The sequence below is a fragment of the Mesoplodon mirus genome (assembly GCF_964341445.2).
Source record: "Mesoplodon mirus genome assembly, chromosome: 10".
Taxonomy (NCBI): domain Eukaryota; kingdom Metazoa; phylum Chordata; class Mammalia; order Artiodactyla; family Ziphiidae; genus Mesoplodon; species Mesoplodon mirus.
The window spans coordinates 27319322-27343414 of NC_138986.1; the positions used below are offsets into that span (position 1 = coordinate 27319322).

General features: G+C 34.1%; 1 protein-coding gene across 3 annotated transcripts in view; it reads left to right on the forward strand.

Moving 5' to 3' along the window:
- Positions 1-23825, forward strand: part of BCLAF1 (BCL2 associated transcription factor 1) — a 28260-nt gene extending 4435 nt beyond the window's left edge. The window contains exons 2-13 of one of the 3 annotated variants that reach the window (XM_082634254.1): positions 1988-2091; positions 3843-3956; positions 4809-5717; positions 6993-7658; positions 7801-7970; positions 10346-10451; positions 11555-11639; positions 14250-14425; positions 15537-15717; positions 16835-16981; positions 22561-22773; positions 22943-23825. In XM_082634254.1, coding sequence (XP_082490380.1) covers positions 3853-3956; positions 4809-5717; positions 6993-7658; positions 7801-7970; positions 10346-10451; positions 11555-11639; positions 14250-14425; positions 15537-15717; positions 16835-16981; positions 22561-22773; positions 22943-22948 — 2763 coding nt within the window. In that variant the 5' untranslated portion in view covers positions 1988-2091; positions 3843-3852 and the 3' untranslated portion in view covers positions 22949-23825. Of the gene's footprint in view, positions 1-1987; positions 2092-3842; positions 3957-4808; positions 5718-6992; positions 7659-7800; positions 7971-10345; positions 10452-11554; positions 11640-14249; positions 14426-14558; positions 14722-15536; positions 15718-16834; positions 16982-22560; positions 22774-22942 lie in introns of those variants that run through there. The other 2 variants (XM_082634255.1, XR_014295186.1) reach the window with 2 other exon arrangements.
- The last annotated feature ends 268 nt before the right edge of the window (positions 23826-24093 follow it).

The window sequence follows — 24093 nt, forward strand, 5'->3', positions numbered from 1 at the left end:
AGCTCCAAGAGAGTAGGGAACTTAATGTCTCACTTAAAAGTGTTACATTTCCTACACTAGAATAGTTGTGCCTGGCTTGTGATAGGCACCTTTGTTGTAAATTCATATGAATTCTGAAAGCTTAAATTCATCTGAAAGATGGGGTTAAATATGTAGTTTATAAGATTATGAGGATTAAATCAGGTGATTTTATTTAAAGCCACCTAGCACAGTTCTGGGCACATGGTAGTTAAATTTGCTGTAATTTGTTGATTTCTGTTCCTCTTTAGTTGTTTTTGGGAGGGCAGGGACCTTTTACAGTTATGTCTCCCATAATTAGCACAGTGCTTTGTACATAGATTTCATTAAAAAAAATGGAGCAGATTACAGTCTTTGTACTATCTTAAATATTACTAATATATTATTAAATGTTAAATATAATCTACATTATATATTATTAAGTATATTGTGTGATATTTTATATACGATCATTGAGTTCTTGGTATGGATATTTGAGAATATATTCATAGATTGTGAACGAGAATGTATATCTAATCTACGAGTCTAACAGCCTACAGCCCCTCCTTCCTCACTGCTATTTCTAGTGTATATTTTCTTGGAACTTCAGAAAATCATCACTTGGAGTAAAGAGAGATTTGGCAGTTGGTTCTTCTCTGGATATATAGAAATTAAAATTAGCCTTTTAGAATCATTTGGGGGAAATGTTAGCTAAAATGAGCCTTGTATCACTTCCAGCAGTGAATCAGTAGTATTGGACTTCTAGGTCAGCATAAAGTTTCATAACAACGCACCAATTTAGATGATGAGAGTTTTCCTCTGCCCACTTGGGGGATTTGATATTTTTAAAACTAAACATGCAGGGACTTCAGAAATCTTTTTGTTTCTGTATCCATGACCTTTTGTTTTTGCTAATTTTTATTTTGGTGTATTTCCCTTAATTGCTAAGTTCCTACTCCTCCTTCCTATCTGAAAGCTCAGATCTCTTAATCCCCTCAGCTGTAGGGCCATGGGTATTTAGGGGACATATTCTTGATTTACCAATTTAATTTTACTTTCTTCTACTTTGTATTTTCATTGTTATTACATTTTTCATTGGATTGATAACTTGGTAAGATTCACAGATTTTCATATTAATGTTTTTTTTTTTCGTTCAGGCTGGTTTATGAATTCCTTGAGTATAGGCATGTACAGTGTTACATTGTTTCGTTTCTGCTCCCCTAGTGTTTTTTTGACTGTTCTTTGCACATAATTGATAACCACTGAATGTTATTCATTAGGCTAAGTTTTTCAGTAAATACTGAAACTGCTTAATAGTCTGTGCAGAATTTAAATTTATTTGCATAGTAATGGTAAATTAGGAAGAGCATTGGCTTCCAATAGATATTTGTTTCATCTACTGGCTGTTCTTTTATTGGAACATCTGTACATGTATCAAAATGCTTTTAAGCCCAAAATTAGAATTACTGTGATGGCTGTTACACGAATTTAAAAAACCAGCTTCAAATGAAAGCACACTGTATGAAAGGAAGTGACCAGGAGAGAATAAGATAAACAGCAGAGCACTAAAATAAACTCAGATTGTAGTTAAGGTACAAACTGCAGCGTTATGAATACTAACTATAGATACACGACATGTTTTGATATACCAAGATGGCCACTTATGCCAGCCACTTTGGAATTTTCTGATAGGATGACAGCATAGCTTCTGTTTTCTAAAGCCCAAATTGCTAAAATTAGAATCCAGGTGTTTGAATTAAAGATGCTTCAGTTTCATAATGCACTGCTGCATTCTGATTGAAACAAAAAAAGTTAAGTTCCTTTAAGCTTTTGTGGTTAAAAATTTCTTTCCTGAATCAGTTTCCCATTCCCTGAAATATTTAGTGCCTTTATTAAGAGTCTTTTATAGCAGTGTTGAGTGTGATGCCTTGTAAACAGTGGATTTTTAATTTACCATAATTCAAATTCATATTTTTTTTATCTTTGCTAGGAGTTTGAATTTAGAATTTAATTTCTCAGAACATTCTCTCCAGGAAGAATTTTACAGTATCTCAAAGACTTCACTTGACTGCTTGACCCTGCGTAAAACCCAAGGTAAATAATATCCTTTTTTCTAGCTTTCAGTTTTGGCTTATTAAAGAAAATGTGACTTTTGAACCCATGATTTAGACTGATTAAAAGTGATGTGGTCTGAAGCTCTTGGGGGTTTTCTGGTGACTTGTATGAAGTAAGCCAGATTTTAAAAGTTAGTTTTAAGGAAAAGATTATCTATCTCTTATGGTTCTAGGTTGTGTGCCTGCTTCTACTTCTATAAACACACCTGCTTAAAGACTCAGAACACACAAAGTTACTTAAAAATAAAACAAGACAAAATAACTCTGCTTATTTAACTACCTTCCTTTATGCATGCAAGAGGAGTTCTGTAACTTAGCCTTTTTCCCCTTATGTGGGTGTTAAGGTAATTAAAGTTGATTGCTTATTATGTGCTAAGCATTGTATTAAGTGTATTACATGTATCAACTTGTTTAATCCTCACTACAATTCTGAGGAGAGTACTGTCTTTATGTATTTCCTAACTTACTTGGAATTAAGAGAAAAGACAAAGCTGGTATTTGTCTCTTTGAAGATAGGTATGTTTTGTTTTTAAATATTTGACACCCCTTGAATTTGTCATTTATGTGGTTTTGGGGTGAGGAAGTATGCAGACATCATTGTCTCCTCTATAATTCAGCTCATCTTAGTATTTTCAAATACTATTTCATAATACTGCGCAAAGTCTAGGTAGGTCAAATAAGTGCCTTAAAACATTTTGGTGGTAGGAGAAATGGTTTAAATATATGGCAATTGCAGGCTATTAAGAAAGTTTAGTGAGTTGATTTTTATGGGAAAAGTTACTTATTTTGTATAAGTTAGTGGAAATTTGGAAATAGTGTAGCAGGAATAAAGTTGGGAGACATATGTATATGTTTAATTTTGTGAAGAGTAGATCTTATAAATCATTTAGTCCTGTTAACTGATTTCTGTGAGGTCTGATTATTATATTAGATACTAGGTGGTGTTTAGAAAAGTTAGAATACTAGTGCCCAAGGTCTCTTTTTCTTGTAGTTCCAAATTATCTCTTTCTTGCAGCAATCTCTTCCGTTTATTCATCTTTTATCCTTTTTCATCTTCTCACCAGAAGGCTACAGGGTGAACTAGGCATTGACACATAAGTCCATTTTTATTCTGCAGTCATGACTATTGAAAGCAGAGCCATGGCTCCAGCTGTTCAGACTTAGTGACCTTTATTCTACTAGGAGACTATCCATCACCATTCCAAGCAGTATTGTATACATGGAGTGGTCAATTTAGTCCCATTTCAAGGCCATAAAGCACTTATGATGGCAGTCGGGTAGGTTTATTCTATATTTTTTAGTATTACGCCACTTGTATTTTCTTTTTTTCAGGTTCGTTATCTGTAATACTCTGATGTTATTTATCTTTTTTACAGGAGAGGTAGGCATTTGTATTGGGCATGGAATAACATCTAACATGCTGCTGTAGTCTGATATCATTGCTCTTTCTGGCTTCTGCAGCTGCTGCCTTTTTGGATTGAGGCACGTAGGTGGGGCAGTCCATAGAAATCCTCTGTTGTGTCTTCACTATACAGTACCTGTCACGTAGGTGAAAATACAGTTTTAGTCAGGGATAATTGACTGTCTTAGTACTCATGAATAATGATGAGTAATATCCTTTGAGAAACTTACGTCTTGTAAATTCAATTTGTATCTGAAAATAAGTTAAATAATTGAAACTTCTTCACTTGTATTTTGATTTTAACCTTTTTCGCTCTCTCATTTGACTAGGAGAAAAGAAATGGGTCGCTCCAATTCTAGATCACACTCTTCAAGATCAAAGTCTAGATCACAGTCTAGTTCAAGATCAAGATCAAGATCACACTCAAGAAAGAAGAGATACAGGTGAATTACTGTGCTTTTAATTCCTTAAATAATGATGATAATCATATCAGCTAATACTTATGAAGTGCTTACACAGAGTGCTACATTCATTAACATGTTTTATTCTCAAAGAACCCTGTGAATGGATCTATTGTTATCCTTGTTTTAGAGTTAGTTCACTGGCGGTCTTGGAATGTATTTCCTGCAGATAAGCGGGAACTGCTGTAATGTTAATAGATGAATTGGATAATGTAAGAATTATTTGGCAGTAAGCAGTCTTTGCATACTGTTTCATAGTTTCTCATTTCTGACTCTGAGGTCTCAATAGGTTTATTGTTTAAAAATGATAAACTCTGGTTGTCTTTCTTTAAGTAGTAATACATACTTAACATAGAAAATAGAGACCACAAGTTGAAAATAAAAGTGACCATAATTTCATTACGAATTAGTACTTGTTTATGATTTTCCTGTACTATTTTTCTAGGCCTAACTTTTTATTATGCATGCATTTAGCCAATGGTATTTCACTGGTGAATATTCTTCCATGGCATTACATTTTCTTTTAACACTATCACTTTAAGTGCCTGCATAAAGGTACTGTAATTTGTTAGTGTGTCCTATTGTTGGTTGTCAATTTTTTCCCGTTTTCTGTGCCTTCATTCCTAAGTCCTTTATTTTCTCAATATTTACCTTAGAATTGAGATTTTCTTCATTGAAAACAGTAAACTTTTACTTTTGTATAAATGAGGGCTTTTAAAAAAATACATTTTGGGCTTTGATACTTTATTTACATGTTATATTCAACCAGAAGTATTTGGGATTGTAGGATGTAACAGTTTATTTTTCTTGCATTGATATTTATTTCATTTTTAGTTCTAGGTCTCGTTCCAGGACATATTCAAGATCTCGTAGTAGAGATCGCATGTATTCTAGAGATTATCGCCGAGATTACAGAAATAATAGAGGAATGAGACGACCTTATGGGTATAGAGGAAGGGGTAGAGGGTATTACCAAGGAGGAGGAGGTAGATATCACCGCGGTGGATATAGACCCGTTTGGAATAGAAGACACTCCAGGAGTCCTAGACGAGGTCGGTCACGGTCCAGGAGTCCAAAAAGAAGATCCGTGTCTTCTCAAAGATCCCGAAGCAGATCTCGCCGGTCATATAGATCATCTAGGTCTCCAAGATCATCCTCTTCTCGTTCCTCGTCCCCGTATAGCAAGTCTCCTGTCTCTAAAAGACGAGGGTCTCAGGAAAAACAAACCAAAAAAGCTGAAGGGGAGCCCCAAGAAGAGAGTCCTTTGAAAAATAAATCACAGGAGGAACCGAAAGATACATTTGAACATGACCCATCTGAATCTATTGATGAGTTTAATAAATCAGCCACATCTGGTGATATTTGGCCTGGCCTTTCGGCGTATGATAATAGTCCCAGATCACCCCATAGTCCTTCACCAATTGCTACACCACCTAGTCAGAGTTCATCTTGCTCTGATGCCCCCATGCTCAGTACAGTACACTCTGCAAAAAACACCCCCTCTCAGCATTCACATTCCATTCAGCATAGTCCTGAAAGGTCTGGGTCTGGTTCTGTTGGAAATGGGTCTAGTAGGTACAGTCCTTCTCAGAATAGTCCAATTCATCACATCCCTTCACGAAGAAGCCCTGCAAAGACAATCACACCACAGAATGCTCCAAGAGATGAGGCTAGGGGACGTTCCTCATTTTATCCTGATGGTGGAGATCAGGAAACTGCAAAGACGGGAAAATTCTTAAAAAGGTAAGAACTAAGAGAATTTAGATTATAATATTAATACTTCTGTTCTTTGAATTCTTTTTGGATTTTAAGGCTAAAAATTGCATTGTGATGTGTATTTAGCTATTTTTACTCATGACTTCCTTCTTTACAAGATAATTCCAAGTTGTTTTTACTTGTCTCTTGTTAACTTTGGAAGTGAAGTATTCTAATAAATGCTTATGAAGCTAATTCATATTCCTCCTTCTCATTTTATCCATTTTTAGTCAGTCCAGGATTGAGAATATAAATGAGAAATTGAGTAGCATAAAGCATAACTAATGGTTAACATGTTGTAAAAACAGTAAAGACAATATAACTAATGGTTAACATGTTGTAAAAACAGATTAATTTTATCATTTATTTTGTTCCCTTCACCATTATAATGTGACCTACCTAAATAATGCAGTTATAGTACATGTTCTTGTGTGGTATTATAAACAGTCCAGCTGCCAGTTTTTAACGAATCTGCCTGACTGTAGAAAAGATAATAAACGGTATTTCTTACTCAAGTAAATATTTCAAAGACATACTTGGTTTGAATTCTAATTTCAAGCATTGCTAAAGGTTACTAAAAAGCTTAATGAAAATGGGTTGCTAAGGTAGTGTGATTGACTTACAAATGAGGGAATACTGCAAGCATGCTATTTATGGTTTAGTGCTGTACAATCTAAAATTAATTTTCTTACTGAACTGATACATAGTTTCTACTTAATATTGCCAGAAATCATCGTTTTCTACTGCAAAGTATATATGAACTATTTTGTGATCCAGATAGACTATTAAATATCTAATATTAATTCCCTTGAAGTCTGCTTTTTTGAACTCTTATTTATATTAGATAAGTGAAATAGTCTGAGATTTTGAGTATAATCATAAGTAGAATTTTAATAGATAAGTATATTGTTTATTAGTGGTTCTTAGCCTCAGAAATTAAGCTGTGTTGTATGTTCTAGGATCTCTGGAAATTTGGATTTGTTAGTGCAGAATTGTGGACTATAAATAGAACAGGTTTTTGAGAATGGCTTTACTTTTTTTAAACTTTAGGAAGTCTAATATGTAAATTTATTTAAAAACTCAGTACATAAGCTGTATGGATGCTTTTAATGCTTTTTAAAAGTGGAATCTGAAAAAGCACTTTTCAGTAGGGTTTTTTCCTCTTATTACTGGTCCTGTGATATTGGAAGCACTATTAAGTATGCAAGTGATCTGCAATGAATGCAATCCAGAGTTACCATCCTCTTCTTTGCTTATTCACAGGTTCACAGATGAAGAGTCTAGAGTATTCCTGCTTGATAGGGGTAATACCAGGGATAAAGAGGCTCCAAAGGAGAAAGGATCAGAGAAAGGGAGGACAGAGGGAGAATGGGAAGATCAGGAAGCTCTAGATTACTTCAGTGATAAAGAGTCTGGAAAACAAAAGTTTAATGATTCAGAAGGGGATGACACAGAGGAGACAGAGGATTATAGACAGTTCAGGAAGTCAGTTCTTGCAGATCAGGGCAAAAATTTTGCTACTACATCTCACCGGAATACTGAGGAGGAAGGACCCAAGTACAAGTCCAAAGTTTCATTGAAAGGCAATAGAGAAAGTGATGGATTTAGAGAAGAAAAAAATTATAAACTTAAAGAGACTGGATATGTAGTGGAAAGGTCTAGCACTACAAAAGATAAGCACAAGGAAGACGACAAAAATTCTGAGAGAATAACAGTAAAGAAAGAAACTCAGTCACCTGAGCAGGTAAAGTCTGAAAAGCTCAAAGACCTCTTTGATTACAGTCCCCCTCTACACAAGAATCTGGATGCACGAGAAAAGTCTACCTTCAGAGAGGAGAGCCCACTTAGGATCAAAATGATAGCCAGTGATTCTCATCGTCCCGAAGTCAAACTCAAAATGGCACCTGTTCCTCTTGATGATTCTAACAGGTAATCCACACTGATACCTAATAAATAATCTGTGGGTGGTTAGTTAATAATCCAGTTAATTATTTTCTGAATGTACTTCCATTTTCATATTCAAACCAATGGTATATTTTGTTTGTATGTGTCTGTTACCGATATGCTCCAGACCTGCTTCCTTGACTAAAGACAGGCTACTTGCTAGTACACTTGTCCATTCGGTCAAGAAGGAGCAAGAATTCCGATCCATCTTTGACCACATTAAGTTGCCACAGGCCAGCAAAAGCACTTCAGAGTCATTTATTCAACACATTGTGTCCTTGGTTCATCATGTTAAAGGTACGTTTAGTATGTTTCTTATCGAGAATTAAATTTCTCTTGCAAGTAAAAAAATGAACAGCTATGTGTAATGATTAATGCACCCCAGGGCTAGCAAGTATATGTAGACTATTAAATTTTTGGAAAAATGACACTACATGAAAGAGGTAACAGTCTGGTTAACATTAAGACCTATTTAATAAAGTGATTTTTAATATTTAATAAAGTGATTAAAATGCTAAATAGAATTAAAACATATCCTAAAAATCTGTATCATGATAAAACATGACGTAGATTTATACAATGCTAAAAGTCTTTTTGAAATGTACCGTAATACTGTATTTGAAGTGCAGGGTGCTTACAGATTATCTTTGATTGCATGCATGTGACTTGTATTAATGTACTCTTGGCATGGATTTATAACAAAGTGGGGCAGTATTGTTACTATTATTTATTAAGAATTTCTTTTTAACTTTTAAAGAAACTTGAAACCAGTGGGGGAAAACAGTGTTAATTTCCTGTGTTAATTTTGTATTCGTTAACTTGTTATAATATTTGGCTTTTTTATATGATAAATAAACCAGAAAAAACATTATTAGGATTTTTAAAGGGGAAAAAGTTGAAGAAATTTATAAGTATGTTGGATAAGTAGTGATTCTGTGAATAGTGACTGATTAGGATAATAATTATGACATTTCTTTGGGTCCTGGGTTTGATAAGGGTGTTCATTTCAACTGAGTAGTGATGTTCTATTTTCACTAGTATGTAGTTTTAGTTTCAAAGTTACTAATAATTTTCAAAGCTTTTAGCATGTGACTTTTTGGGCAAATAGATCTTGTTTTTATTATTTTGGTTTTGTGTTTGAAAGGCAGTTTACTTTGAAATAGTTTCTTACCCAGGAATCTCCATGGCTGTTGCTCTGAAAAGCCGTTTTCTGAAAAGTTTGTCTTTGGATGTGAGAACAACTCATAATAGCTGAAACTTGCCTTTAGCAAATTCTTTATGCATTTGATATTTCAAAACAGTGACTAGTTAATGAATTTCATTTTGACTGTAATTATTTAAACATAGTAACAAAAGAGTTTTGTTATTTGGCTATAACTAGGTTTGTGAACCAGTTTATGACCATATTACTGTGGTGCATAGAATATGAAACGTTAACATTTTTTCTTTTTTCACCTTTTTTTGACCTGTCTCCACATTTTACAATTTATTGGTGAATTTTGAGATCAGGTTTTGATAAAATTTTTCCTTTTTCGTTTTCCCTTTTTTTTTTTTTTTTTTTTTTTTAAAGAACTGTAGTTATGTTTCATTATTCGTATTGTGCAACCGATCTGAACAGCTCTTACTTAGCATAGAGCTGAAAATGCCCAGTGATGTTTTCTTTTTCATTGTAACTAGGTCCTGGAATATGTTTTGAAATGGCAAATCCATGTTTCAAAGTAAAATAGCTGTTGAAAGATACAGGCAAAGTTGAATCTTCTGTCTTCCTGGCAAAAATGGCATAAAAACTGAGTTGCTAGCTCAAATTCCTGGGTTTCATGGAATTATGATTGAGGCACTACCCTTGTAGTGGCCGTTTCAAGTTTTAATGATTGGTTATGAGACATGTGCTGGATATTGGGCGGTAAGTTGACACAGATGTATGTTGACCTGTTAAGCAGATAGCTTGCTTCATAATATAACATTTCATGACTTTATACGTCTTTCTATATTACATCTACAGCATATTTTGAAATGGTTTAAAAACTAATCAGTATTGCTATTACTAATTTTAAAGTTGTTAAAAGAAAGACAAGACAGTAATATCAAATGTGCTGTCAGGTTTGCCAAGATGCCAGAGTTTTGGAGTAATCAGTGAGTGTTAATTGATTTAAAAAATATTTTTCCAATTGAAATGGCAGTATTCAGTTTTTTCTTAAATCCAGATTTTGTTGTCAACATAGTTCTTGCTGAAATACTTTGATTAGCTTGCTAAAACTAGCTGTGTAGTTATCGTAGCATTTTTTGTTTTCTGCAAATGATTACTTGAAGTTAACTTCATTGGTTCATATTGGCAAGGCTTAAGGACATTCACATATTGTTCCTTTTTCTGTTTGAGGAAGTGTAGTGCATTATTGAAATGGAATTAGAGACTCAATTTAATATATTTATTGTTCTTGGACTTTATGCAATATTGACAGGGACCTGTGAGGAACTTTGCATCAGTTACCTGTTGAGGTACAAGAAGTTACAAGGGACAGGGTAGGAGTTCTTTGTAACCCTTGGTTCTCTTCTGCTAGGTTTCTTGAGTATTTTTATTTTCTTTTCACCTGCTACATGCCCTTCTGTCACAAATGAAAACCCCTCTTAAAGTAAAGATAACTAACTGGGCAGTGTTTCTCCTAAATCAACAGAGCAATACTTCAAATCAGCTCCAGTGACCCTAAACGAGAGGTTCACTTCGTATCAGAAAGCCACTGAAGAACATAGTGCCCGGCAAAAGAGCCCTGAGATACACAGGTAATGTATACTGGGCATGTAAAAATGTTGTTTTGATAGGAAGACACTGTTTAAACAAGTTTATGTTGGAACTTTAGACAAGATATATGGAACTACATGGATGTCATGACACAAACGAACTTTGATTTTATAGCTTGAATAAATATATTTCCAATCTTGAAAAGTTTGTAATTTATTGTTTCTTCTTAATTTTCAGTTTTATTTGGTTTAAACTGGTTGTTAGAACTTAAAATACTAATTCTTATCACTTGCCAGTATGGAATTAAATAGTTACCACATTTGTATGTTGGGAGGGGGTTGGATGCCTAGAGTAAGTAACCCTTGAATTCCATTTACTTCCAGTAAGTTTGTAAAATTAAAATGCTTGGTGAAAGGTAGAATTGTTTTTCATGAAAAGATCGTGAATGTTGAAGTCAGACGGTTGGTTATGTTCCAGTCCTTGCTCTCTCACTTAATTGCGTTGTGATAAAAAAGGTATTTAACATTAGTTTTTCCTATCTACAAACAAGAATAGCAGTGCCTGTTTTGCAGGGTGGTGGTGACAATTAGTATTGATTATAAAGTATCTAATTTGGTGCTTAATACAAAGTAGGTATGGTTTTTTTTGGTGGTCACTGCTGAAGAGGCACTGAGAAGATGAAACTGACACTAGCTTGAAAAGGCAAGGAGAGGCACAGAATAAAACGAAAGATCTACTGAATCTGTAAAAATATTGGAGATACTTAAGAACAAATAATCGTATTTGTATATTCATTGATACACAGTGTATTATAATTGTATGATGATTAACACTTAAAATGATAATATCCAATTTAATCAAAACATGTTTTCCTTTTTTTGGTGGTTAAAGTAAGCTTGATATCTTAAAAGGTCAGGCTTCATTTATATATAAAAATTCGGTTGAAGCATTTTAATTCATTTTTAATATAATTTTTATTTCTTAATTATCTATTAGGAATTAGATTAATAATCTTGCTGTGCTAAATTAGACAACTGGGAGAGAAACAACTGTCTAGTATTTCCTTTACAAAAATGGACAATTTTAGGAATTTGTGGAACCATAAAGTTAATGTGACTACAAATAGACTTTATTTTACATTAAGGAGAATTGACATCTCTCCAAGTGCCCTGAGGAAGCACACCCGTTTAGCAGGGGAAGAGAGAGTTTTTAAAGAAGAAAATCAAAAGGTATGTTTTGAATGGACCTTTTTTTTTTTTTCTCACTTTAACTTCAGCTTAATGATATTGTACTAATAAGCATAGTTTGTTTAGGCAAAATGTTTATGGATATCATCTGTAACTTGTAAATACATTATGTATATATTTATGGTAGCATACATAGTATATTTTCCTAGAAGAAATAAAGCTGACACTTGTACTATATATCTAAGTTAAACCAAGAATAATTTTTTAAAATGCTACTGAAAGGAAGAAACTAGTTCTAAGAAAAGGGCAAAGGATCAATGAGTAGACAAAGGAAAATTATAAAAGCAAAGATACAAATTATATTAGGGTTTCTGTTAGAGGTGAAATGGATGAGCCAGAATAAATATTCCTTGATTTATGTGTGCCTAAATTAATATCTCTAGGCTCTTCACAGAGAGAACAAGAAGTAATCTCCATGCTACTGGGCATTTTTGATCTGGACTAAGAAATAAGCATTCTAAGAACTGGTTTACAAATGAACATTTGGAACAAAAACTGTGTTACAGTTTTTGTGGATTAGGGGGAAGAATGCTTTTAAACTTGAGAAAAGAGTCTGAATGACTGGAATTACTGGTGTTGGGGTCAGGGGACTCTGAGTATGGAATTCAGTTGTTAAGGGACTCTGATTAATTGATAATTTGGAATTGACATTTTCTAGGTAGATTATATGACAGTCCTTAAAAGTCTAGTTGCAATGTGGAGCAAGGTTAAAAGGGAGCGACTGTCTGTTGTAGTGAAAAGGCTAGGGAACTTGGAAGCGTATTGTTTGGTTCCAATTCTGGCTATCACCGAGTACTGTCTCTGTGATACTAGGAAGTAATTAGCTTCTTGGACATTGGTTTTCTAATAGGAAGAGTGAGAATACATCTGTTTTGCAGAGTTGAATAATTGGGTTGTTATGAAAACATTGGCATTTTTATTACTAGAAGCTGTTATTAATGGTTGTATATAACCATTTTAATTAGGCATGCTGTTAATTCATTAGATAAGAAATTTAGAGCTTAGGAAGAAAGTGGTTTCTTTGCATGGGGCACATTAATCTTGGAAAACCAGATTCTGAGAATTGAATGCTAATTTTGGCTTTTACTTTCAATACCTTGGTTAATTTTGTTTTGCCCACAATTTAGTCTATTCTTGTACTCTGACAGAGTGAGTATCTTCCTTCTCTCTTCGTTAACTCAGACTGATTTTTTTTTTCAAATTTTTTTTTTATTAGTTTCTGCTTTATAACAAAGTGAATCAGTTATACATATACATCTGTTCCCATATCCCTTCCCTTTTGCAACTCAGACTGATTTTGATCGAGAGGAGAGAAAATAGTGATAACTAGTGGAAGGACAAGAGGATATGACATTGCTTTTTATCCTTTATCTTCCTATCTGAGTGAACAATTAACATATATGTAGTACTATGTAGTTTATATATGTGTGTGTATGTATGTATGTGTATATATATGTGTGTGTATATATATATATATAGTTTGGCCTTTACAAAATACTTTCACTTATATTATCTTGTTACTTGTGGACTTGGTAATAATGTCTTACTAGGTGAATAGGAAGGTTTTTGCTCTTCATTAGATTTTTCTTGTTACAGTGGGAGCAAATAGGTGAGTAGTTGGTATCATTTGGAGAGATATTTATAGTTTTATGAATGTTTATGAACATTATAGCTAGACTTCCCAGAGTAAGTACTTCTTATTGTTGAATACTAGCAAGGATGTCCACATTGCTTAGCATCTTACTGATGTATAATTTTTCTTCATTCCTAGATGCCTCTTTCCATCTTCCTAAATTATATAGTATTTGAAAAAGCAATGGAACAAGAAGGAGGTGGTGAATTGTGACCCAGTTAAACTAATGTCTGTTGCAATACCTGAATTGAGAAAGGGCAGTATATGGCCCAGATACTGAGTACAGGATTGGGAATAATATCTTTCTGGCTTTGTTTCTACCCTTGTTCAACCTCAGTTGGTTTCATTAATGATATTACGCTTGCATGTTATGGAAATTACAGAATACTTAACTTTTGAAGTGGTTTTTAGTGGGTTGGTCAACTTATATGGGAAGAGCTTGATGACAACGAGGCTTAAATAATGAGAACCATTTCTTTAAGATCCATTTACTTTATAGGCAGATGGCTACACCCACAACTGAGTATAACCTCTATCATTGTTAAACTATATAAAAAACCATTTTGAAGGATGAGGGATGATAATGAGGATGTGCTGAGTGGAAAAATAATTACCATTTTACTGTATGAAAGTTTATTATGGATTGCTTTGAACAAAAACCTATGACATTTTCAAGATTATTACCTTTTAATAATTTTCCCAGTCCCATTATACTTGTGTACACAAATGTTTAGTGAAAACATCAACTACATTTTTAAACAAAAACTAAGTATGGAAGTAGTATGTTACTCATTCTTTTCTGATACTAAAATGCCAACTTAGAAACTGGCATAAAATTTGGTTGTGTGTGTATATATATATATACACACACACACACACACATACATACATGCACATATATATGTATTTTTGTCCCTATAGTTTCCCTGAAATCTGTATTTTACATCTGTCTTTTATAGGGAGATAAAAAATTAAGGTGTGATTCTGCTGATCTTCGGCATGACATTGATCGTCGGAGAAAAGAAAGAAGTAAAGAACGGGGGGATTCCAAGGGCTCCAGGGAATCCAGTGGATCAAGAAAGCAGGAAAAAACTCCAAAAGATTACAAGGAATACAAATCTTACAAAGATGACAGGTAATTGTTAAAACTGTCTGAGTTAGGTTTTAGCTTCTAATTAGCCTTTAATAATTGTCAGCTTAATTGCTTTCAATTTTGACTGTGTAATCGAATGTTTAAATTTAAACAATTAAAATTATTTGTTTTACAGCAAAAATATATTTGTCTTTTACACGGCTTATGGTGGATGAGGACAAAAACTTTGGAATAGCAAGCTAACACTGAAAAAAAAAATGACAAATTAATGTGTCCTATTATCCAGGCTACATCAGGAGGTTGGACTTCAATGCAGTGCATTTCTAGAAACAGTTTGTGTAAGAACTTTGGTTCGTTATGCTTGATTCCGCACTTTTTCAACTCATAACACCCAGAGTACAAGAATTTTAAACTGATGTCTAGTGGTTTAACATGGGAGAGATGGGGGGGAGGAAGGACTAGTTTTTTTGAAATAGCAATGTGTATTAGCCTTTCAAAGTAATGTTTCCATGGATACTGTTAGAAGTGGTAAGAGTTACCGCAGGTATGACCTTTTCGGGTGTTGCGTTAGAATCCTGTCAAATTGATCATCATAGAGTCAAATAAATAATAGGAATACTAAGAAGTATTATAGATAATTGTTTTCCTTGCTATTCATTAGGTAAATGGTGGATTTTACTTGTGTTTTTTAATTTATGACTGGTATTCTTAATGTCATATGCTTTTTATTTCAATAACGGAGTTATGGCCTAAACGATATCAACTGTTCTCACCCAGGGTGTACAAACTGCATTCATTTTGAAACATGGCCTTAAGACCATTCTTACTTTTTCCTACTCTTCTTTTCCTTTCCTTAAAATAAAAATAAGTTAAAAATATTGAAGAACTGAACCTTATTCTTGAAGTTGCCAGACTGCTAGTTTCTAACTGGCATGTCATACCATGTTTTTCAGTAGTGATGTAAAACGAATATTGAAGGAGAATGGAAACAGACTATGTCAGAGTTTAACACCCAATCATTTTAGTTGCATAATAATTTTAATAGGGGATAGTTTTTTTGACTTGAAAAATATCCCTCTTATTATAAGATTCAACAGGGTCTTTTTATCTTTTTTAAAAATAGCACACATTTTTTGTTTGCTTTATTTTTCAGTAAACATAAAAGTAGAGAGCAAGATCATTCTCGATCTTCATCCTCTTCAGCATCACCTTCTTCTCCCAGTTCTCGAGAAGAAAAGGAGAGTAAGAAGGAAAGAGAAGAAGAATTTAAAACTCACCATGAACTGAAAGAATACTCAGGCTTTGGAGGAGTTAGCCGACCACGAGGAACCTTTGTAAGTAATAAAATTATCTTTGATCATTTGGTAGAACTTTACTTAAGAGTACTATACATAAGGAAAGTAAAATATGTTTTAGACATTGTCTGTTGTGTGAGTCATTACTCCTATAGGCTTGAAAAATAAAATGGTTTTTGATATATCGTCATTAAGAAATGCCATTTAGGGGGAGTGAGGAAGGGCTGGAGCTGGGATGATGCTTTCTTTGTATATAAAGTAAAAAGTAAATGTTTTTGCCTGATTTTAAAAAAATAAAATGCCATTTTGAGATTTAGAAGCATCTGTAAAATGCCATTTTGAGATTTAGAAGCATCTGTATAAACTAGGTAACTTGCCTTAACATTGGAATCAGTAACTGTACATAGTGCTTAGAGACCCAAGAGTCAAGCAAAGTTAATGATTGAGATCCATTTCTTTAATCACTTAGTTCTTGAAAAAAATGTCTTGAAACAAACAAAAAAAATCCATATGTTCATCTCTTTATTGACAACTATTTTCATTTTTGCCTATTTTCTTCAAGTTCTTGTTTATCCGTGTATCAATCATAGAAATTATATCTTTTCTTTTTATTCTACATAGCATATGCATTATTCCCATGTTTCCATAAATTTGGTACAATTGTTAATTTAATGACTTCATAGCAGTGCATCTTCTTGACTCTTTAATTTGTAGATTCAGATTCCTACCTTGAGCAGGTATCCAGTTGGTTATTAGTGGGGTTCACTAATTAGATCATTTGGGAAAGAGAAGAGCTTTGCCTGTATGGTGATAGGTGTAGTTGAACACTTGGGATGTTAGTGTTAGGAATTAGACAACTCTTGGCTAGTAGAAGGGAAACAAACCAACTTGATTATTTAAAAATTTTAGTTCAGGCCTTGAAAGTGCAGTATTCTGACTGCACTGTCAACTAATTAGGTTGACTGCATTTCTTCTTAACCTACTCAGCTTTCAGTAGGCAGAATTTTTTGCCTCCTTACTGGCCTCAGTGGCCATGAAGTTGAGATTTAGGAAAGAAATTAGGGAATGTTTTTTGTTACTGCAGTAAAATTAGAGTTTGCATGTAACTTAATACCTCTTGATTTCATTACTAAATGACTTTGTTAATGTTAATCAGTTTCGAATTAGAGGCAGAGGAAGAGCCAGAGGAGTTTTTGCTGGGACAAATACTGGTCCAAACAACTCAAATACTACTTTTCAAAAGAGACCGAAGGAAGAGGAATGGGATCCAGAATATACCCCAAAGAGCAAGAAGTACTTCTTGGTGGGTGTTAGAAATCTCTGTTTATTTGGTTTGCATTAATTTTCAAAGCATACTGGGTGAATACATTTTGAGTACAGGTATCCACTACTATGAGAAGATTTTATCATCATATAGGAAACTTTTAAAATAAATCATTACCCAGATGATTTTGAAGTTTTGAAAATGTGGGTCCCTTTAGTCCTGTTTATACTTTATTGATATCACCTATGGGCTGATCAGGGTAAAGTAAAAATATACCTGATTTGATAGCCACATTCAGAGAAGAACAGTAACTTATTTCGTATCTGTCTATAAGACGGTAAAAGTTGTAGAAGCTTCTAATTAAGATTTACTTTTCATCATCGCAGCTATTTGTTTAATTGAAAGACAAGGAGAAGAATTCTTTCACAGTACATGTAATTAAGGTTCTCAGGAGGCTGTTAACTTTTATTGGAGTAATAGGAAGATGAAAAATTACATTATGGAAAAGTTGCTAGATACACATTAATTTAGTGCTTCCTTGTGATGCTCTTCTCTCTGAAGTAGTTTTATAAGGGATGAAGCCAGAGGAGGTGGGTCCTAAAAGATTCTCTAGGTAATGATGGAAATTTTCTGCACTTTGGCATGGGAGAAGAGGGTTTTTTCCTGTATTATAGAAACTTGAGAAAATACCAAAAACTATTACCAGAATACTCATTTTTGTCATAGCTTCTCAGGGAAGTCATGTTTTAGAGACTATTTCTGAAGACTAATTGTTTTGTCGAAGCAAGGAGGAAAATAGTACTGGATTATATAGAAATGTATCTTTCATTTGGCTTTTTATGAATATATTTGAATAAACCTGAATGTCCATGCCATCAGCTAAATTAGAGTTATAGAGCTGTATTCTGAAGTAGATCTATATTTTGTTTGAAGAATGGGCATTGTAGCTGTTTCAAAAGTTAATTTCCATTTGCCTCTTTTTGGGGTACTTTAATGACCAAGAGTCTGAAAAAGTTAAGCATAATGTTTACACAGCATATGCTCATGTGAGGAGAAATTTATGCTTGAGTTGACAGTCTGGAAAGTGAAAGGCATTTTATTCAGTTACAGAAAAGTTTAAAAGACCTATCTCCTTTTCGATTTAAGAATTTATGAATAGACTGCTGTTTATGCTGTAGATGGAAAGATAAATATGATTTCAATTCTTGGCTTATGAGACCTAGTAATGGAGAACATTCTAAATACGTATGGTGGATTATTGCAAAGGAGATACTGATTAGGAGAGACTTCGTAGATGATTTTGGATTGAATCTTGAGCTTAAAAGATGAGCAGGTGTACTGTAAGAAAGCAGGAGTGAAACATCCTTAAATAGAGAACTTCAGTACTCAGATGGCTAGATGATTGGTGTAAGTTTGGGAAAATTAAGAAAAAGCGGGAGCCAAATTTTGGAAGGCCATAATACTTTAATAAATTTGGATGTTAATTAAGCAGAGTTTGGAAAATCATGGTTGTGACAAAGAGATCTGGGAAATAATTGTTTGAACTAAGGGGCTATAGGTTTGAGAAAAGTTCAAAGAACATTTATGAAGGCTTATTCAGGGGGCCACTAGTTGGGTGCTGGTGGTGAGAAGATGGAATCTCTCAAAGATAGGGAGTAAAGGGGAAAGCAGCTGATTTGAGGTGAAGAGTGAGTTCTGTGATTGAAGTGCTGGGCAGAAATTAAATGGAAATGTGCAATAGGCAGTTGCTCATGCAGATGGAGAGCGAAGAAAGTCTAGGAGCCATCATGCAGTCACAAAGCCACAGTAAGATCATCCAGTCAGAAGAGATTAAAAGGCCAACCTTGCAAAGGTGGAGTGAGGAGTGAGTGATTGTAAAAATGCCAGACAAATAGAGCAAATGTGAAAGGACAAAAAGTTAACAGGGAAATGAGAGGTGAACAAGTAGATAGTAATTGTTTAGCACCCTTAAACATTTTACGAATATTTAATTTAGGCCAGACCTTCATTTTTCTATGGTGTTCTTTCAGTCTCCAGTATCATAGTTTTTATCTTAAATTGGGACATAATTATTTTTTATTGTCATATAGCTAGGTGTCAGTTATACTAATTAAGAAGAGTGTTATTTAACATTTTATATGTTGCTTTTCTGGGTTGTGTTTTAAAACCTCCATTTTTATATAAATATAGACATAAACGTGCATTTGTCACAGACTAATGCTCACTAGAAGTTAACACATCACATTTTTTCTTATAAACCAGTTTCCAAAATTAACTATTTTTGTTCTTAGTTAATGAGCTATTGGAATGACAACTCTGGTTTTTACCTGGGAATTTAAATTTAAAATATTTTGCGTAGTCTGAATAGGTCTGACTTTTCAGACAGCTAGTGTTGAGAATAGAAGTATTTTAAAAAATTTGAGACCAAATGAAGTTGAAAATTACAGATTCCCCTAGGTTTTGACAAACATGGAAATTTTGTCTAGAGTAATGAAACATTTAATACTTAGTAAAAATAATGGATAGCATTTATTGAGCATATACTATGGTAGGCACCATTCTAAGTATTTTACATATATGAATTTATTTTCATGCTTATGAAGTCCTTTTGAGGTAGGACCATTATTCCACTTGTATAGATGAAAAACACAGAGGTACAGAGGTTGAGCAGCTTGACCCAAGGGTACATGGCCAGTAGGAGTGGGGTCAGGATTTGAACCCATGCCTTGGGCTCCAAAAGGTTCTTAAAGCTCGTTTCATTTTTCCTCTAGTACTGAGCAATAGTAACATTTGTTGCATTCTTAATCTGAAATTTTCCTTCTCAGAAGTTTGATTTATGCAAAGATAAGGTACTGTTTTCAATAATAAGTATTCCAGGAAAGATAATAGTCTTTAGAACCTGAAATTCTCTGGAGAGGTGAGAGTATGTGAAGAGTTGGAGCAAGTGGGAAAGCACTAAAATGGGCAAGTTCTCCATGTTGAGTTGATGTCATCTGAGGAAGAGAAAATGTCTTGTGGGAAAGGACGTTTGGGCTGGCACTTTAATAAATTCACTCTTTGAAACTTGATCATTCTATACAGAAGAGATCAGAGGATTCAGAAGGTCTTGGTTCTAATATGGCCTCCTTTGTTAACATATTGTTGGCTGTGTATTATAAATATCTAACATCCTCTTTGTCATCTATGAAGTAATTTTAATTAGTCTGTAATAAGACTAAAATCTTGGATGTAAGAATTTGAGGATTAAGAGTTAGTATGCTTAGGGACTTCCCTGGCGGTCCAGTGGTTAGGACTCCGTGGTTTTACTGCAGGGGGCATGGGTTCAATCCCTGGTCAGGGAACTAAGATCTCGCATGCCTGTTGGTGCGGCGAAAAGAAAAATTAAAAAGTTAGTGTGGGGCTTCCCTGGTGGCGCAGTGGTTGAGAGCCCGCCTGCCGATGCAGGGGACACGGGTTCGTGCCCCGATCCCGGAAGATCCCACATGCCGCGGAGCGGCTGGGCCTGTGAGCCATGGCCGTTGAGCCTGCGCATCCAGAGCCTGTGCTCCGCAACGGGAGAGGCCACAACAGCGCGAGGCCCACGTACCGCAAAAAAAAAAAAAAAAAAAAAAAAAAAAAGTTAGTGTGCTTAGCATCAAAATGTCACTTAGGTAGCTGCTGGGATACCCTCTGAAAAACACAGTGTGATCTTGGAGCTTTTGTTTTCTTTAATTTCAGATGATTGTATATTTAAAAGTAATGGCTAGTTTTAACTGTAGTGTCTGGCTTTGCCACTGCTTTTTCTGTTTCAGCTCTTAGCTACCTCATACGGTAACTATTTACTGTCACCAAGATACCTAGAAAACGTATTCTGTGAATGATGGGCATAAGGGGCAGTGGAAAAGATTGACTCTGTGGCCTTGGGCAAGTTACTCAATTTCTCTGTGCCTCAATTTTCTTTATATCTAAAATGGGGTTAGTAACAGTGTTTTACAGGGTTGTTGTGAGAATTAGATGAGTAATAAGCACCATATAAACATTATCACCACCATTGATTGCTTGCTTGTCAGGCACTGGGCCGGGCACTTTTTAACAGATCGTCTGTGTTCCTTCAAGGCTCTCTCTGGTTTTTTTAAATGAGGAAGTAAAGTCACACAGTTTCTGTTAAGATTTACACCCATGCCTCTGGCTTCAATGGCTGTTTGCTGCTTCTTACAAATCCATGGAATACTGTGTAAACACCACAAACAAGAAAGCATAAAGGCCATATAGAGTTAGTTGTGTTAATACGAAAAGGGAGCCTGAAATTATGTAATTGTGTGTGCATATTATTTTGAGTGGCAGACTATTTTAAAATAGTTTATTTTGGGTTTACAATTGAACTTTCTGACATAATGAAATTTACACTTTTGATAGTTCCTAAGTTCATTCTTTGAGTCATGCACACCTCTGCCTAGTCATCTTTTATTGGTTTGATAAAGCTAGATTATTAGAAGGTAAGGGCTTTTTCATATAGTCTGTTAATTACATGTGTGAACTTTTCAAGTGATTCAGGAGGGTGATCTGTATTACATGAACATGCACAAAGGCACATTGCATGTTTTGAAAATGTGTTCATGTTATGTATTTGAAAAGTTTTAGTGACTTTTGGACAGTTGATCAATATCAGTATTCCATAAGTTGTACTTATGTATGTAGATTGTACTTGTGTAGAGTGTATGCAACATTGTTTGCATTATGCCTGTTGTCTCATAAAGGGGTGTCACTCCCATTTTTGTAGGTAGGAACTTAAAAGTAAGTTTGAGGTGGGCAGCAGTTAAATTACATTACAGGAGAACTTTGGCTTTTTGTTTTGTACTTTGGGATGTAATACTCTTCTGCTTATCGACAAAGTCAAGTACTTTTCAATTTTGCAGATGTTTTGATTAAAGGAACAATTTGTAACTTGGGGAACATCTGTTTTTGGATGCAGCTAATGAAAAATTAAGGTTGGGCTGTAATAACTGCACTATTTTAGGTTAGTGAAGAAGAAAGAAGTTGAGATATTACTCTAGGGACCATGCCATCATGATTTGGCTTGTGAAATTTCCTTGCCAAGAAGACTGATGTGTAATACACATTGATTTAGCTTTAAATCTCAGTAGGATTTTTAAAATCTGTTGCTATATGTAAACTATAATTCTTATCACCTGTTTTATTTAGTAAATTATTGATAATGTAATGATATTTTTATGCTTTGCATATTTATGACTGAGGTAATTTTTTTGGGAAAAATATCGGTTATTTTATCATTTATACACAGTATATTAATAAGTGGACTTAGACTGAAATAAAAACGGAAAGCAAAAAAGTAAAAATTTTGAAAATTGGCAGTGATTTAGCAGTTGAGATTGTCCAAAAATACTGGGCAGCTCTCAAATGCTTGGGTTACGAAGCAATAGGATGTAACTGTTTGCTTTCATGATGGAGTATGTTTTTGTTGAAAAATTCAGTTTTATTGGTTTTGTTCTGTGTTTTGGAACAGCACCAATCTCATTTACCTAATCTTCAGACAATTTATACCATGACTTATGATTGGGGATATAATCATCTTTACAAGAAAAACGTTTCATTGATGATTGTTTTTAACCTTTCTGTAGCATGATGACAGAGATGATGGTGTGGATTATTGGGCCAAAAGAGGAAGAGGTCGTGGTACTTTTCAACGTGGCAGAGGGCGCTTTAACTTCAAAAAATCAGGTAGCAGTCCAAAATGGACTCATGACAAATATCAAGGGGACGGGATTGTTGAAGATGAAGAAGAGACCATGGAAAATAATGAAGAAAAGAAGGACAGACGCAAAGAAGAAAAGGTAGAAATTTCCAACTTGTTAGTGATTCTTACATTTTCTTATGTATGGGTTTGTTGGGCCAGTTAGTTAATTATTTAATTTTTAGGAACAATGATTATTTTGGATCATTTTCACTCTTCATGTCTTTGCTAATCTTTCTCTCTCTCTCTCTCTCTCTTTTTTTTTTTAGGAATAGTAAATCTGAAGTGAGATTGCAACAGAGAACGGAACTTGCACCCACCATTTTTTTACATGGTTTTTGTTTTCAAATAAGAATGTAAGCATTTTACTTAAATTTTACTGTTTGCAAGTAGTAGTCTAGAGAAATTTTGTTTTAAGTCTTCAAATATCCTGAAAAATAGTAGACTGTATGTTGAAAATTGTACTGAAATAAAGTAGAAAATTGTTACGTACCATATTTGTAACTATCAACTTTTAAAAAAAATAGGGGGTTACTGTTTTTGTTACATGCATTGTAATTCTGCTTTGTCTATAAGATATGGTCAAGTACAGCTCTGTGAAAGTTCTGATTCTCTTCCCTCCCTGTTTGTTAATGTTTATTCTGAAGTAAACGTTAGCTCTACATACAAATCCCTGAATAGCAGTTGTTTATAGAAACCACACTAACTATTTTAACTGTATACATCTGTTTAACATTCTCCTTAATTCAAACACACTACATTGTAGGGTGACTAATTTTTGAAGTGTACCATGGAAAAAGTTGTTATTTTGGTAAACTAAGTTAGTTTAACACCTCAGCAAATGTTTAAGAAGGAAAAAGAAACTTTGCCAATAGTGAAAAAAGTACAAGCTGTTAAAAGTTAGATTGAAAAGTATGAGTTTTTTTTTTTTTTTTTTAACTGAAAACAAGCAGTGGCCTATATACAAACCATTCTTAAAAGCCTTTACTATTTGAGTTCAAAATTCAATATTCTCTTTCTATTCTTCTTTGAAAGTTTGAGTCATGGTCTTAGATATCAGCTATTGTTTGAGAGAGGAAACTGGTTTGCAATAGTACAAATAAAAACTCCCTTTCTACCGAACGTCTTAGACTTAAAAAAAAAACAACAAAATCTCTAATCCTGGCATTGGTATGGAAGAGGATTATTCTGCAGAGTAACTTGATATATTAAAAAGACGTGTACCTGATGTCATACCTTACATATTTATTTGAGCTTTTGGACAGCCAAATCATTAGTTTGTAGTCTAACCATAAGGAATAATAGGCGAACAGAATATACTGCTCATTAGTAGTATTTTAAGTAACTTGTTTTTCATATGTCACCAGTAAAAAGATCTGACAGGAAGTTTGTCACAGCATTGATCTAACTTGTTTTTTAT